General features: G+C 36.0%; 1 protein-coding gene across 1 annotated transcript in view; it reads right to left on the minus strand.

Moving 5' to 3' along the window:
• gli3 (GLI family zinc finger 3) overlaps positions 1 to 17,316 on the minus strand; it is a 201,444-nt gene that overhangs the window by 12,929 nt on the left and 171,199 nt on the right. The window contains exons 7-10 of the mRNA XM_048153717.1: positions 16,682 to 16,886; positions 9,838 to 10,054; positions 7,227 to 7,340; positions 6,144 to 6,284 (exon numbers count right to left, since the gene is read on the minus strand). Coding sequence (XP_048009674.1) covers positions 6,144 to 6,284; positions 7,227 to 7,340; positions 9,838 to 10,054; positions 16,682 to 16,886 — 677 coding nt within the window. The remainder of the gene's footprint in view (positions 1 to 6,143; positions 6,285 to 7,226; positions 7,341 to 9,837; positions 10,055 to 16,681; positions 16,887 to 17,316) is intronic.

Below are 17,316 nucleotides of genomic sequence, written 5' to 3' on the forward strand. Positions count from 1 at the left end.
TATTTGTGGGAAAATCTTAGAAAAATATGTTTGGAGTTGATTTCTTTCTTTCTCTTTCTCTCTCTCTCTCTCTCTCTCTCTTTCATAGCTGAAAGTATTATCAAATTAGGTAAAGTATTGAAAAGACGTATGGAAGATTTCTGCTAAATTTGTAGAAATCACAGATTCCTAACAGTTCTAAGCATAGCTAAAAGCCCTTAACATGAGAAGGTTCTCTCAGATTAATGAATATTTGTTGATTTATTTGCAGACGACTCGATTTAAAACTATTCTTTTCATTCATTCATCCTCCTTTTTATTCCTCACTCCAAGTGGGATTCCCTGTGGCATGTGATCTGTCTGCCGGCCCTGTCGCTCGATAACACAGAGAAAGAGCAGCAGAGAGAGATTGCAACACATCCCTGAATGCTGGTACACTCGCTTGTACAAATGAGCTTAATGCTGTCGTGAGTGATGCATGACCTGGTCATGCTGATAAAAGGATGGAAGAGGAAGCGAGGGAAGTGTTTTGGGGGGTGACACTAATGCCCTAATGGCCTGATGTAATGGCAATGGTTATTGAGCGGATGATGGCGTTGTTGTAAGCGAACGCGGCTGCAGCCAAGGGAAATAGACTAACAGGTGCTGATGCTACACGTGCAGCTCTGAAGAGAGATCTATTCATCTTCGGCCTGCCACGGTACAGGACAACAGCAACCACTGGGACTTCCAGACTCTGAGGAAGGAACAAGATGCTTACTTTTATTTGTTTGCTGCATGCAAATACAAACACCTACACCCTGGGGCATAACCCCAGAGATATATATTTTGCTTTCTTTACTGTAGCGCAAAATGGCCCCTGTGAAGTAGAATATTTTCAGATTACTGCTTTCCATCATAGCACACACGTGCATTAGGGCTGTGTATTGGCGAGCATCTGGTGATACAATACGCAGTGTAATACAAGGGTTACGATACAATATATTATGATACTGTAAGCAGGGTGCTATATTGCAATATTTCTTTTTTAGTGAGAGATCAAATTTTAGGAAAACTGTCATAAAGAACACACAATCATATGTATAAAACCTGAGCCAAAAAAAAAAGTTTATTTTATTTAATCAGAACAGTGGGATCTGCAATTGCATTTATCAGTTCCCGTGTCATCCAACTACTTTTTGTGCAGACTGAGTAAAGGGAAAATCAACCTTAATTCACCCCTATATATTCTTTGATCCCACATTAAAGACACAGTATACCAGGTTTTATTTTCTCAAGTAAACAGCAGAAAGTGCATAGTCCACTCATGACTGTAACATACAACATCATAACACTATTGACCTCTTTGACCTAAATGGAATTGACCTGAGTGCCGAATTGCAGAGCTCGTGCAAACATATGAAGAGTTTGGTTCCAAAACGCAATAACTCCATTTTGATTATTTTGAGTAAAAAGGTGTTTTCTTTACCAAGAAAGTGGCAAGTTGAAAACCCCTATTTTCTGTTTCAAATTTTCACATAGCATCTTTTGGTTATAAAAACATTAAAAATTCAAATCTACATTTTGATTTTAAAAAGTTTATTATAAAAACGTTTTATTTTTTTCCCCAAAATGCAATAAATCCATGACATTTTTTTTTCAAAATGCAATTAATCCATCAATATAAAAGTTATTTTTCAAATTGAAAATACACAAAAAACAAAGTAATTAACAAAGTAAGTTGATTCACATATATGACAGAGTCTAAACTTTGCCAATATTTATCTTATATTCAGGCATTTTACTAAAAATACATTCAGCCGTTGCTCCCAAAATGGTCATCTTGTTAATGTTATAAATTATTTGTCATTACCGATTAAAGAGTATCTGGCGCCACCGCACGGTTAAATAAACACATTTGCCGAGTACATTGGTATTAAAAACGGCTTTTAAAAAAGCCTTTAATGTTTACAGTGCGTGGAATGGTGCGCTGTGATTGGTTGAGATCGGATATATCGCGTTCTGCAGAAAAAGGAGACTGGCGTTTGTCGCGTTTTGGGAAGAAAGGGAGAAAACATGACAGAATAACACGACGGATATCTTTTGATGACTTTTCAATACCGAACAGATACAATACTGATTTTGGTGGAAACTCAATTTTTTTGAAAATGGCGTTTATCGCATTTTGGAACCAAACTCTTCATATCCACATTGCTATGATCAGATGCTTTCTTAACTGCTGTTTCCTCACCGCTTTCATTTTTGTTGTATTTATTTTGTTGTATTTATGTAAGAAAGTGCACAGCACATATTTACATATTCAGCTAAACATTGCCCCAGCAGAGTGGATGGCGCCAAGATGTTAAGTGTGCTTTTAGATTCGATGTGTTCCTTGAATATTTGATTTTGGCATAGCTTATTTTGCAAACAGCAAGACTTTTGTTGATCTCCTTAGTGCCTCAGAAGCCAAAATGAATGCACACTTCTGCTCTGTACATTGTGGTGGGAGCTGGTGTATAGCCATAGACATGTATGTAGATGCCACATTCAATTGCTCCAGACAGGTTGATGCGCCATCTTGGAACGGTTACCATGACACTGTTCATCACTCACACTAACAAATCAATGAATTTTCATCAAAAATGTCACAGCATTGTGCAGCCTATGCTGTAAAATCCACAGAGTTATAAATTCCAGACGAAATGGGATAACATTTCAGAGGTGAGAATATGCTGGTTTGTGATAATTCAATATGCAATATCCACATGCAGAATTATCACATTAATGGGTAACACTTTATAATAAGTATAGTGTAATAAATGTTTCACAAATCATTTGCAAACTATTAATTTATATTTAATTAATAGTTTATAATAGTTTATAGATTATATACAAATAGTGAGTTCTTCATTCATCGTCACTGTAATAAAATGTTACTGTTTAATTAGCTAATATGTAGATCATATGAGTTAAATAATGCTTTGTTAACAATGTATTAACTGTAATTAGTTATCACTTTAGTTTAGGTCACATGAAACGGGAAAATGACATTAAGTATATATAAACTATATATACACTGCCACAAATCTGTAAATGTAAATGAATGAATTGTGTATCAATATTTTCTTGCACCCCTAACGTGCATGAGTACCCTAATTTGCAGCTCTCTTAAATGATCTGTATTGTATTCTTATCTGGCTACTTTTTCTAGGCCGTGGCCTATACCATTAAAATGCAGCCACACATAAAAAGTGCCTGTTTACACAGCAATTTCACAAAGCTCCGGGATCCGTAACAGCATTTAGCGTTATCACATACATACTAATAAATCATGGTCTCTTTTTTCACATCAGTTGCTAAAGCGCAAAGAAAAAAGGAGGAAACGCTGACAAGAGGCATAAAGAGATGGAGAGCAATAGTAGTGTGTGTGGGGGGAGTCAACTGGCATGTGTAATTCAGCGCAGCTTTTCCATCTCCGCATAAGATACTCCAAACAGATAAGGTGTCTAATCCTCTGCCTGATCAAAAAAATCTACATTTTGCCAATTAAAGGGTCCTTGCCAGCAGCCAGATAGGGGTCTGCCTTCCCACTCAGCCCGAGTTTATCTCCCCCAGCACAGGGAGGAGCACAGAACAGCTTAAAAGTGCTATTCTTACTATACACACACACAAGGACATAGACCACCCCACAGCGCCACCATCAGTCAAAACCACCTTGTGGGTGGAGGGAGAGATGGAGTCAGAGAGAAAGAGGATCTGAAATTAACTCTCAGTAAAACAGCAAAATGAGAGTAAAATGGGCTCTAAAACATAAAACAAAATAGGGTATATGGTTAAATATTACACTTTTGGTATTTCAATTAAGTTAATAATTAAAAATAGTAGTTTATTTCAACAAATGGAATATCAATTTAACAGATTATGTAAAAAATAAAGACACTTTATGATTTCAGTTGTTGGAAACAGTCAAGGAGGTCAAGACTTCTGAGGTGGGACAGAGCAAATTCACTATTTTAATGAGGGTACAGACATTTCATGTCTCTCTGTTTCGTTTATCACTGGGCATCCTTGTTTACCAGCAAACCAACCCGCATCAGCTAACATTAAAGAGTCTTTATGCAGAGTACCCCTACTGAGAGAAATGCAAAGAGAAAGACTGAAAGAGAACCGAGGCACCTGTATTGGGGGTAATAAGGGCCAGAGTGTTTTTTTTTTGTTTTGTTTTTTTTTTTGGGGGGGGGGGGGGGGGGGGGATAAGGAAAAAAAAAAAGGGGAAATAATTAAATAAATCAGTACAAGACACCCGATTGGTTTATGCTGACTGTGTGGAGCTGATAAGTGTGCTAAGTTGCAGAGATTTGATGTTTATCTTATTGAGAGTGCTAAGCTGTTCCGATAAAAAACGCGCAGCAATGTGTCATGGTGAGAGCATGTTTTACATAGCTGAAAAATTGTACAACCGCAGCACAGAAAAACTATATCCCAGCCTAAAAGTACACTGTGATGTGTTGAAAAAGTAAGAATCACTAGCATAGAAACAAAACCACTGAGCCACTGTGATATTTTAGAACAAAACTTAACAATATAAAAACTGCCAGCACATCAATGATGTAGGCTAGTAAATCTACAGTATATAAACATTTATGTAATAAATCATTTGTTTGTCCAAAGTGTAAACAGAATATGGAATGAACAGAACGGAATGTTTGGAATCTTAATTTTTTTTCTTTTTTCCCTCCAAAAAATCTTGTGGAAGTTGTGGGATATGAGGGAGGGATCTTATATCGCCTTGATATAAGGAAATACAACCCCCCCACCATTACCCCCCACCACTCTTTTTTTGGATGAGACACTGTGGTCCACACACTGCACTCATCCTATTACTGAGAAAATAGAGATAAGAAGCCTCATCCCTTGCTCAGCTGAATTAAAGGGGAGGGAATGAATTAGATTGTAGGAAAATATATTTATTAGCGTGTGACTATGGCTGAATAAAACACAATACTGAAATACTGAATAAACACAAAAACTGAAAAAAGACAAAATTATTTGAAAACAAAAGCTGATTTTTATCAGAATCTGATTTGAGGAATAACAGATGTTGACATAAGAAACTATTTCATTTTCGGTGCTTTTTATAAAAGAATACTAACTGGGTTGTTGATATGATATTTAAACTATCCTGCAATGTGATATACTTGAACTATTTTAAACAAAAATATTTTAAATCTAAAATAATATATATATATATATATTTTTCATTATCTGATATAAATGAAGACTATGTGGAATATTTATACTTATTAAAACATAATCTGTGATACCTCAGGACCACTGAAGTGAAGAGCGAAAAAAGCTAAATGAAGATTGTGAAAATTGTGAAAATGTAAAAGAATAGGGTTACACTATTTGTCCTTGTTACAGTGTAACTATACATTCAAGTACCCATTAATATTAATTAACTAAATGCTCTACTATATGGTTAGGGTTAGGATTGGGTTTAGTTTAAGGTTAGCTGCATGTAATTATGCATAATTTATAGATATTACATGTAATTTGTCAACAAAATTACTAAATTAAAAAATTTTGATTTCAAGATTTTTCTAAAACATAAAAAAAGTGTCACACATAGAGAACAACATGCATATCCTTCTCTCAAATACACAGTCAAGAAATTGTCAAGATCTTAAGCACGGGCCTTCAAATGTGGGAGGCAGGCCATTCCAACCGGAGGCTTTCAATTATAGATAGGGGTTAGCATGGCCGCCATGGATTGCCATGTCAGAGTAAGGATAGACAGCCATGGAGAACTGGGAATCTTTCTATCAGATGTGTGCCTTTGGGGCTGGTGTGTGTTTCTGTGAATGTGTGTGTGTATGTGTGTGTGGATGATAGGAGACAAGAGCGGTTAAAAGAACAGCTGTGTGTGTGTTGTCCAGAGAGAAGTGGTAAAGGGAGACAGAGTGGTGTATTTTCACAGGAAGTGGGCTTTCATGTCCTTTCACTCTATGCCTAAACTTGGGAGTGGCTGTGACAAATGGGATGTCTGAAGCGAAATATAGGCTTTCAAGGTGTTTGTGTGCGTATGTGTGTCTTTTCTACCTATTTGGGATCCTTATCATGAATGATTCTATTAAGTGACTGAACATTTCCATAGATGAAACACAGATATGTTGTCCACTCACGTGCACAAGCTGCTCTTGGGTGTCAAACTCCCTGCAGCAACCTTCCCAGTGGCAGTTGGTCTCATACACTACCTCCGGCTCCTGCTTGCCCTCCTCTTTATCACCCTCCTCTTTTACCAGAGTCATTCCATCCGTTTGCTCCTGCACAAACACATGCAGCAAATTGGTGAAGGCATTTGGGTCAATAATGAAAACACATTTGAAAACACATACAAATATTACACTAATGTGTATTACTGCAGCGTGATATGAAGGAAATTACTTCATTCAAAGATAAAAATTCTATGTGTTATTCAGAGTTAGAGCTAGAGCTAGAGTTATTCAACAGTGCAGATGAGACAGTGCATGATAAATGATGTTATTTGGAGTACATGACAACTAGATGAGTCCTCACACCTTATTTGTATCATGAACACAATGCTAAATGTAATAAAATGCATCTGACATTTGGAATACCTCTTGAGAAAACATGTAGCTGTATGCCTACAGGGTTGTTATTCTTTTTATCAAGGAAAAAAATGCCCTGGAAAAAGAACTTTGCTCGATAGGTGACACAAATTATGCAGAATTGGTGTTAGTTATATTAGTGTTAGCAACTTTGGAAATAGAAACCAGGTTTTGTGAATTCAGAGGCCAGCAGTCAAATGTCAGTTATACATCTAATTTAGCTCTGTTTGGACTACAAAGTGAGAGAAAATAAATTAAAAAAACAATAAAAACAGAGGTCTATTTATTCCAGTCGCCCAACCATCAGTTATGTTTGTAAAATGTGTCATCTAATTTTGTTTTCATTTTTCCATTCAGTTAAGCATCTGATTAAAAGAAAAACAATTTCCCTCTGAAGCCGTGGACATCAATGGGGCTTATCGCATCTGAAGCAGTGCCACAACAGGCGACTAAATCAAACACACAAATAAATAGCTTTACAGTACGTAACATAATTGGTCCCAAAGCTCTTGCTGTGTATGCATGTGTGGGAACTGTCTCCTTGAGGGTTTTTTTTTTTTTTGGTTGTGTGTGTGTGTGTGTGTGTGTATTTTTAGCCCTATGTATATGCATGTGCACATATGTGAAGATACATACCTGCATGCTAACAGCTCCAGGGCTGGGCGGCTCCTCATCTGCTTTGAGTTTGGAGCGTTTGTGGTGCATGGGGTCACCTGTGCTGCTCACAGCCGACTCACTGGTGGGTTTAGTCTAGAAACAAATATTTTAAAAACACATATAAAAATAAGTTTCTACATAAACAGTATCATCATCATAAAAAATGTAGGTCCAAATTCAGTTTGGAGGCTGAATGATTACCATATTCATGTTCATGAGATGGTACTTAATTTAAAAAACAAACAAACATAGTATTACCATTAAATTTGTAATACATTTAATTAGCTGATCTTTCGATTGCTTTTTTTAAAATTTTGTAACAACTTAAGGATTTACTAACTTTATATGTAATTTTATAACTCTTATTGAAACATGGTAAAGTGTACTGCCGTATGTACTGACAAGCTGACAAACTGCACTTTTTAAAAGTATGCTTAAATGTATTAAGAAACAGAGATATTGTCATATGATAGTGTACTCTCTTTAAGTGGCATTTTAATTCATTAATGTTACATTATCTGCAGTTTTTTTTAAATATACTTTTGAGATCTGAAGCACACTGCACATTCAAATAATATTAAGTACACTTCTTTTTCACAAAAGACTACCATGGTACATGGAAAACCACTGTAGCTATAGTTCAAAAAACATGATATTACTACTGTATTATAGAGAATACCACAGTACTGTGATGGTACATGATATTAACATGGTACTATTCCCCCCCAAAAAAATGTTTCTTCTTTGTTAGTGTAATAATATGCATGTATATAACAAATCCACTCCAGAAAAGAAACAAAAACGACAAAAACAAATGCCATTAACATGTCGAAACAGACATTATTCTCAATTTTTCCCTGAACAGCAATATCCCCTCCTCTGACTCTATCCACTCATTCACAACCACTCTCTCTCACTCTCTGCCAGAGGTAGTCCCTTGCGACTGACCAGAGCCAGTAAAGTAAAAGAGCTCAGCGGGAGAGAAAAAAGTAACATTCCCTGGATGAGAGAGCATGATTCCTTGGCTCTGAAAGAAGGTTCATCCTGCCAGACTCCTCTAGCAGAGCGTTTAACTCTGCGTTCAGTGTCCTTTACTCTTAAATCACATAAAAATACACAAATAGCTGGAGACGTAAAAAAATACTCATTGACGTTATTGTGACTCTTTAATTAGCACATACTTAATTAAAAGATATTACTCAAAAAGAAGCCAGAAAAGTAATTGTTTTGCATTGAGTATTCAAAAATAAATGCAAAAAAAAAAAAAAAAATTGTATGAAAAAAAAAGAAACTGGAAAAAAAGGACAAAAAAGTACCCTAAACATAGTCCAAGACTAGTTCACTATTTTCTTCTAAAGTCATGCATTAATTTGCATGAGTTTTTAATAATATGAGGGTGAGTAAATTATGACAGCATGTTTGTTTTTTTTGACGAATTATCCCTTTTAAACTCAAGTATTCATGTTTATGAATTTAAATACACTTTAAAGACAATCTTGTGAATATATTGTACACCATATAAGGTGTATAAAACTAAAATAAAATAAAAAAGATCCTTGAGAGCATAGAGATCCAATAAAAAACAATGATCTGCTATTTCTCTGTCTGTCACTTTGAGCAATGCTCACACCTTCTCTCCTTTTCCATTAATTGTTCTTTTACAACCACATGGTGAGACAAATGTCCCATGATGCCCTTCTATTAAAGAGGCTGGTGCTGTCTGTGGTAAGGCGGGGGAAATGGATGACACTGAGTTGGGACGGAGTAGTGGGGCTATAATGGTTTGAACGGAGAGACTGGCATTGGGAAAATCTCTTGAAAACTGATTCACCTTCACACTAAGTGTTGACTTGCTAAAGTGCAAAAAAAAAAAAAAACTCTGGATCGATACAAAGACGGATAAAAACAACAAGATACTCTCTGTAGATTTTAATCGAGTGAGTACGGTGAGTATAAATGGATGGGGCATGCTTGGGTGAAAAAACTAAAGATGAAAAACACTTTTATGCTCATCTTTCAAAGGGAAGGTTTGGGAATGTATCTGTGTCTGATTAATGGTGGAGGTGGCGGGATTTTTGCTGTTAACAAGCTAGGTGTTATTTCTCAAAATACCTTCCGGGCAAGCTCACCGGCTCTCCACATCGAGACACAACATAGAGACTACGCGCACACAAGGGAAAAACTCCCATGAGGCCTGTCTGCAGCCACACTTTCTCAGCTGTTTATATATGCCGCCGTGTTGGTGGTGCGTATTTTTATGAGCCACACACAATAACAAATAGCGCTGGCTCTTGTGATGATAAGCACTGAATAAATTTAAGCCTTGAGGGGGAAAATCACTGTCTGATCTAAACGAATTCTGTTGCTGTTTACACCCAAAAGCAATCATGTTAAATGATTTAAAAATGCACTGTATTGCTTAAACTCCAGAAAAAAAAATCTTGCTTCATCTAATTTTATTAATTATAATTCAGCTTGTGTTATACTGTCTTGTCTCTGTTATCTCATCATCTCTCCATTTTTTCCTGAATTCTATATTTTCAATATCAGTATTATATTGAAAATAATTTGTACAGTAGTGAGAACTGACCTGTGAGTCATTTGAGGCTGTGGAACGTTCTGTAGGTGCCAGGCTGGAGGGGGGGATGCCAGGAACAGGTCTCTGGGTGGCAAAGGCAGGAGCTGGGTGCACGAGGGGTGGACTGTGTCCGAAGGCAGAACCTACAATACCCGGTTGCCGACCGATAAGCTGCTGATGCATTTGTAGTGCTACAGGCGTAGGAGGATACGCAAAACTCAATGCAGGGCTGAAAGACAAATAGAGAAGAAAAAAACAGCTTATGATGTGGTACATTACAAGTTTCCTTTATATAAACAGTAATACTGTGAAATATTAATTTAAAGTTTTATTTGAATCTATATTAACAAGTCATTATTTCTGTGATGGAAAAGTTGAATTTTCATCATCCATCACTCCATTCATCAATGTCACATGATCCTTCAGAAATCAGTCTAATATGCTGATTTCGTGCTCGAGAAACATCCTACTTTTTATCAATGTTGAAAGCAGTTGTGTTACTTAAAAAGTTCAGAAGAACAGCATTTATTTGAAATAGAAATGTTTATATTATTATATTTTATATCATTTTTATATGAAATAGAATATCTTTACTGCCACTTTTGATCAATTTAATGCAGCCTTGCTGAATAAAATAATTAATGTCCAAAAAAACTTTTGAAAGGTAGTGTATGTAATGTAAAAATATTTTATAATATAAAATAATATTATCAATAAAATATAATTATTAATATAAATAATTAATAATAATTATTAACTCAAAAATTACAAATAAAATATGAAAACAACAACAAATATAAACACTTTTTTAGAAAAGGTGCCAATATAGTTCATGTTAAAAAAAATAATAATAAAAAAATAAAAAATAAAAAAGAATCAGTCAAAGAGAATAAAAGCTGTATTTAAGCACACTATTGAACTTTCATATATCACCTCCTCTTCTATAGATGCCACAGTCTCTTTAATGATAAATCCCTGGTGCTCAATAACAGACATTCATAGGGGGTTCCATTCATCGTGGGACATGCTGGCCGTTCCATGCGAGCTCATACATCTACTGGTCTTATTAAAGGCAGAGAGGAAATCAATGTAGCTGGACGCTGCGTGGCTGATGCAGCTGTCTCATCACTCATTGTGCCTGGACCCTTGCCTGCCACGTCTGTCCATTCATGTACACACAAGATATGACTGATTAGCTTGCAAAAACAAATCACTGATTAATCACTCTCAGTGTGGGAAAGAGGAACATTTCTGTCATTTTTTCTCTCTCTGAGACCCCCACCCAAACCAGGTAAAGTCGCTTCCTAATAGTGCTGGATGGCAGATGTCAAACTGAGTGACACATCGCCAGGGATGTTAGCTGTTTCTCACACTGCTCTCTATGGTAGATCCATCGTTCAGTTTGATAGAGAAGTTACAAGAACTGAATGTGTTCAAATGTAAGAACTTCTTATATTCTGAAATGCTGCAAAATCTGCAACAATCTCCTGTTTAACATCTGTTGTAGTACTCATTACATAATGTTGATAATGTTTTAAACAATACAGGAAAGGTTTTAATAATTAATAATAAAAAATATGCATTCAATTGATCAAAAATGACAGTAAAGACATTTATAATGTTACAAAAGATTTCTATTTCAAATAAATGCTTTTGAACTGTCTATTCATCATATAATCCTGAACAAACATTATCACAGTTTCCAAATAAATATTAAGCAGCAGAACGTTTTCAACATTGATAAAAATAAGAAGTGTTTCTTGAGCACCAAATATTAGAATAATTTCTGAAGGATTATGTCACACTGAAGACTGGAGTGATAGCTGTTATTTTAAAATAAAATAATATTTGTCATTTAAAATAATCATTTTAATTATTATTTTATTTTAAATTTAATTAATATTTTAAATTATAACATTTCACAATATTACTGTTTTAGTGTATTTTTTTATCAAATTAGTGCAGCCTTGGTGAGCATATGAAACTCCTTTCAAAAACACACACACACACATATATATATATATATATATATATATATTTAATATTTGATAAAATATTTGAACGGTAGTGTATATCTGTACTATTTTGTAGTAGTGCAAGTAGTGTGTTTACAAATTTTAGTGGCATCTAGCGGTGGGGTTGCGAATTGCAGCCAATGGCTCAGTCTACCGCTAACCTTTCAAAGGGTGGCCAACACAGGACAGAGATGTCGTCGTCTAAGACAGCAGAGAGTATCCAATCAAGCAATGAGGTTTCTTTTACTTCTAACAAAAAATGGTCTCTGCTTCTAATAAAACAGAAGACTACTATTTCTTCTACTTCGTGCGTATTTAATGTAGTGACAATGCAAGCTGCCTCTAAAAACACCAACGAAGAACAACAACATGGTTACGAAACACGCTCTGTAGAGCAGAAACATGTCGCCGCAAAATGGCGACTTAACATTTAAGGGGACCCAAGGTGTATCTAGATAGAAATGGCTTATTCTAAGGTAATAATGGTAATAATGGTTCATTATGTAAGGTCTTTATACACCACTGAAAACATAGTTATTTATATTATATTGTATTTCTGTCAATAGATCCTCCTAAATATTACACACTGGATCTTTAAACAAACAAAAAAAAAAGTTAGGCTTACTATTTTTGGCAGAGAGTACCCAGTAAACCGCAATATAGGAGTGTCTTGTGACTGGAACAAATTTAGATATCCCAGCTTAAAGTGGCATTTGGTTGATCAGTATCTGAATATTGATTAGCCCCCACATCAATAACAGTCTCACTGATGTGACAAAAGCTTCGTTATCCACTTAAAGTCTGTCTGAACTCCTGCTATGAACTAACCAAACTAATTGAGCACCATATAAGTGAGATCAGTTGAAAAACATGAATTATTTAGCTGTTGAAACATATTAAACATGTTAGAATGCAGGACGGTCAGTGAACACTTAAGAACAGCCCTCAGTTTGAACCACTATTGAATTTCAACTAAGACATAGTGAGTGGGTGAGTTCTATTCACTTCATCCACAACAGATTCTCTTTCCTTCCCATTAAAGCTTGTGTTACTGTCCTCAGTTCAGACTTTGCTTCCTTCCCTTGTCCCTCTCTTCATGACCCTTTCATTTGTCATTCCCCCTTCCTCTCCTCCTTTCCAGCATGAGCGATTGCGTGGCGGCAGTGTTAGGATAAAGCTCTCCTCAGCTGATGGAGAGAACATTAATCAGGTGATGCATATCAGACAGACGAGTGTGAGGGAGGAGGGGAGGAATATGTTCACACGCTTCCTCCTAATAGCGCTCTCTATGTTCCCTCGTTTATTTCGCCATCCAGTGTTCATTCATCACTCCACTGCTGAGGATGTGCTGGAGTGTCCACTTTCAGTACAGGTCCCTTTTCCTGTCTATCTCTTTCTCAAAATCTCTCTAGCATTCTCTTGCCTCTTGTCTGTTCCAATACACACCACTCTCTTTATTTTCACACTTGGTACAGGGTCCAAGTTTGGAATGACATGAAGGTGAATAAATGAAGAATTTTGGGTAAACTATCCTTTTAAAACCCGTCAAGTGAGATATGAAGATTGGCTCATCTTAGAAGGATGTGAGTGACACAATAATCTGTCCTGATGGAAAAACTAAACAATTCCACTAACATATGATGTACAATAATAATAATAATAATAATAATAATAATAATAATAATAAAAAGTATTTTTAAACAAAAATAAAGCAAAATCCAGCTTTATGGCCAGTCTGAAAAAAGATACAATTTTTGCAAAACAATATTCTTACAGTTTTTTACAATTGCTTACACACTAAAATTAAAAATAACACACAGTTACTGAAACCTTACACTCAAGGAGCAAAACCTCAGCCCAGATCTGCACAACTATAAGCACATTCTCAGCCTCACACTTTTTGCAACAACACTACACACATTGTTTTGCAAAACACTAAACACACTTATCTACATCAGACACAGAAATCTAACATAATGTAACTTCTTTGCCATTTCAAGACACTGCTTTCCAAAATACCTACCCTATAATCCAATTGATCAAACATGGCAGTCAGGTCTGCAGACACTTAGGTGCTTAACTGTAAACTCAACAATCAGGTGCAAGTACTATAAAAATGGAAATATGTGAGTTTATGTGTCTTCAACTAAATGGAAGGCAATGTTGCAGTAAGAAGAAGAGGGAAAAACATCATTGGCCACAGAGCTATTTTGAATGGCCTGGGCCAACGTGGTGGTAACATCACAATATATGTTACAATCACGCAGAATGGGGTCCTCCACCAGCATGTCAACTTAGGCCCTTAAAACACGGCCCACATGTTCACATTATACAAACCCGATTCCAAACAAGTTGGGACACTGTACAAATTGTGAATAAACTGAGAAAATGTATCATTTTAAGGGAAAAATAAGTTGATTTTAAATTTCATGGCATCAACACATCTCAAAAAAGTTGGGACAAGGCCATGTTTACCACTGTGTGGCATCCCCTCTTCTTTTCATAACAGTCTGCAAATGTCTGAGGACTGAGGAGACAAGTTGCTCAAGTTTAGGAATAGGAATGTTGTCCCATTCTTGTCTAATACAGGCTTCTAGTTGCTCAACTGTCTTAGGTCTTCTTTGTCGCATCTTCCTCTTTCTGATGCGCCAAATGTTTTCTATGGGTGAAAGATCTGGACTGCAGTGTGGCCATTTCAGTACCCGGATCCTTCTTCTACGCAGCCATGATGTTGTAATTGATGTAGTATGTGGTCTGGCATTGTCATGTTGGAAAATGCAAGGTCTTCCCTGAAAGAGACGACATCTGGATGGGAGCATATGTTGTTCTAGTACTTGGATATACCTTTCAGCATTGATAGTGCCTTTCCAGATATGTAAGCTGCCCATGCCACACGCACTCATGCAACCCCATACCATCAGAGATGCAGGCTTCTGAACTGAGCGCTGATAACAACTTGGGTTGTCCTTGTCCTTGTTAGTCTGGATGACACGGCGTCCCAGTTTTCCAAAAATAACTTCAAATTTTGATTCGTCTGACCACAGAACAGTTTTCCACTTTGCCACAGTCCATTTTAAATGAGCCCTGGCCCAGAGAATATGCCTGCACTTCTGGATCATGTTTAGATATGGCTTTTTTTTTTACCTATAGAGTTTTAGCCAGCAACGGCGAATGGCACGGTGGATTGTGTTCACCGACAATGTTTTCTGGAAGTATTCCTGAGCCCATGTTGTGATTTCCATTACAGTAGCATTCCTGTATGTGATGCAGTGCCGTCTAAGGGCCCGAAGATCATGGACATCCAGTATGGTTTTCCGGCCTTGACCCTTACGCACAGAGATTGTTTTAGATTCTCTGAATGTTTGAATGATATTATGCACTGTAGATGATGATAACTTCAAACTCTTTGCAATTTTTCTCTGAGAAACTCCTTTCTGATATTGCTCCACTATTTTTTGTCGCAGCATTGGGGGGAATTGGTGATCCTCTGCCCTTCTTGCCTTCTGAGAGACACTGCCACTCTGAGAGGCTCTTTTTATACCCAATCATTTACCTTTTCTGGCCTCTTATTGCTACCTGTCCCAACTTTTTTTGGAATGTGTAGCTCTCATGAAATCCAAAATGAGCCAATATTTGGCATGAAATTTCAAAATGTCTCACTTTCAACATTTGATATGTATTTTATATTCTATTGTGAATAAAATATAAGTTTATGAGATTTGTAAATTATTGCATTCCATTATTGAATTTGTACAGTGTCCCAACTTTTTTGGAATCAGGTTTGTAGACAGACTACACAAAATCATCACAGCAGAAGACCAAATGGATGCAGAGCAGATAAGATACACTGTCCTATGGGACAATGTATATTTACACCTATCTGCTCTGGTCCAAAACTGGTTTCATAAGCGTATGAAACCACAGTTTTCACTCCAATACCTCCCACCATACTGTTCCTTCCTTAAACCCACTGAGGAGTTTTTTTTTTGTTTTTTTTTTTTTTGTTTTTTTTTGGCATGGTGGTGGAAGGTTTACGATCTCCAGCCCTATATCAGGATATCCCTCATATCCTGTGACCTAATTGATGCATGGTCTGTGCAAGGATGGATTTGCCATTCAAAAAGATTCTTCCCTCGCTGTCTTGTGAGAGAGAACATCGCCTGTGATGTCACAAACAAGAAAGTGCTATGGCCAGATCCAGCTAGGCCAAGAGATGATGCTTAGGTGTTTTTTCTATTATTATATATATATATATTTTTTAAATCATGCTTCTTCTTTTTTTTTGTCTCCACAAAAGTTTTCGTTTGTATACTATATTGTATTTAGAATATGTTCTGATTTTCAGTGCAAAATGCAACCTTTGGAAAGGCATGGAGGTATTGAATGGATTTTTTGGTGAGAAATAAATATTTTCATCAATGTACAGTACTGGTCTTGTGTGTTTTTTTTGTTTTGTTTTTTGTTTGTTTGTTTTTTTGTAAATATATTCATGTACTTTACTCTATGAATAAAATATCTCTGAAAAAAAATCAAACCCAGACTATTTCATTAGAAAAGTATAACTGTTACAAGTGTTTAAGATTGAGCATAGCAGTGTGTAAATGAATCAAACAGAATCAGAATGTATGAACCATGTGTGTTCCATACAGTGTCAAAGTTGAGTTTTGTTAAATTAATGTAAAGTTTTGAATTAAGTGTTTCATTTTGCAAAGGAACTGAGGTGTTCTGCTACTTGTGTGTGTGGATCTGTGAATTTTGTGCAGTGTTTAGACAAAATGAGCCTTGTTTTTAAAACTGTGCTTAAGCAATCGTAAAAAACTGTAATTCACTGTTGTACATACCTAATAGTGCCAGCTGAGAGGTGTCCGTAGGATCCACTGGTGGATGAGCTGGAGCGGGAATTATTAAGGATAGTGACTAGAGAGTTGGGAGAGGTGCGAATCATGGCCTGCAGGTCAAAACTGGGGTCAGACAGGGAAGGGGAGCTGGGAAGGGGTCGTTTTCTGCTGGGCCGATTTGTGAACCTAGGACTGGGAAATCGAGAACCTGAGGAAGATAGACAGAGAGAAAAAAAAAGAGAAAGAACATAATAAGTTATGTATTAAAACCTAATAGTAACACAAATGGCACAAGACATAAAAATGCATTCTATTTTATTTTAATTTATTGTATTGTATTTTTTATTTCTAAAATCTTTTACTATCGAAGAGATTAACTGTCAGCCAGATATTTTATGGTCATGTCAGTTGAATATAACTATATACCTATTGACATAATTTAAAAAAAATAATAATAATTTCAAAAAATGTAATATATATATGTATGTATGTATGTATGTATGTATGTATGTATGTATGTAAGTATGTATGTATGTATGTGAACTAACCACACAGAAAGCTTTAAAGACTAAGAATCATGACAATTTTTTAATTATATGTAATTTATTCATAATAGACAATGATTTCTACAATGATTA

The sequence above is a fragment of the Megalobrama amblycephala genome, linkage group LG13, assembly GCF_018812025.1.
Source record: "Megalobrama amblycephala isolate DHTTF-2021 linkage group LG13, ASM1881202v1, whole genome shotgun sequence".
In the NCBI taxonomy this organism is placed as follows: Eukaryota; Metazoa; Chordata; class Actinopteri; order Cypriniformes; family Xenocyprididae; genus Megalobrama; species Megalobrama amblycephala.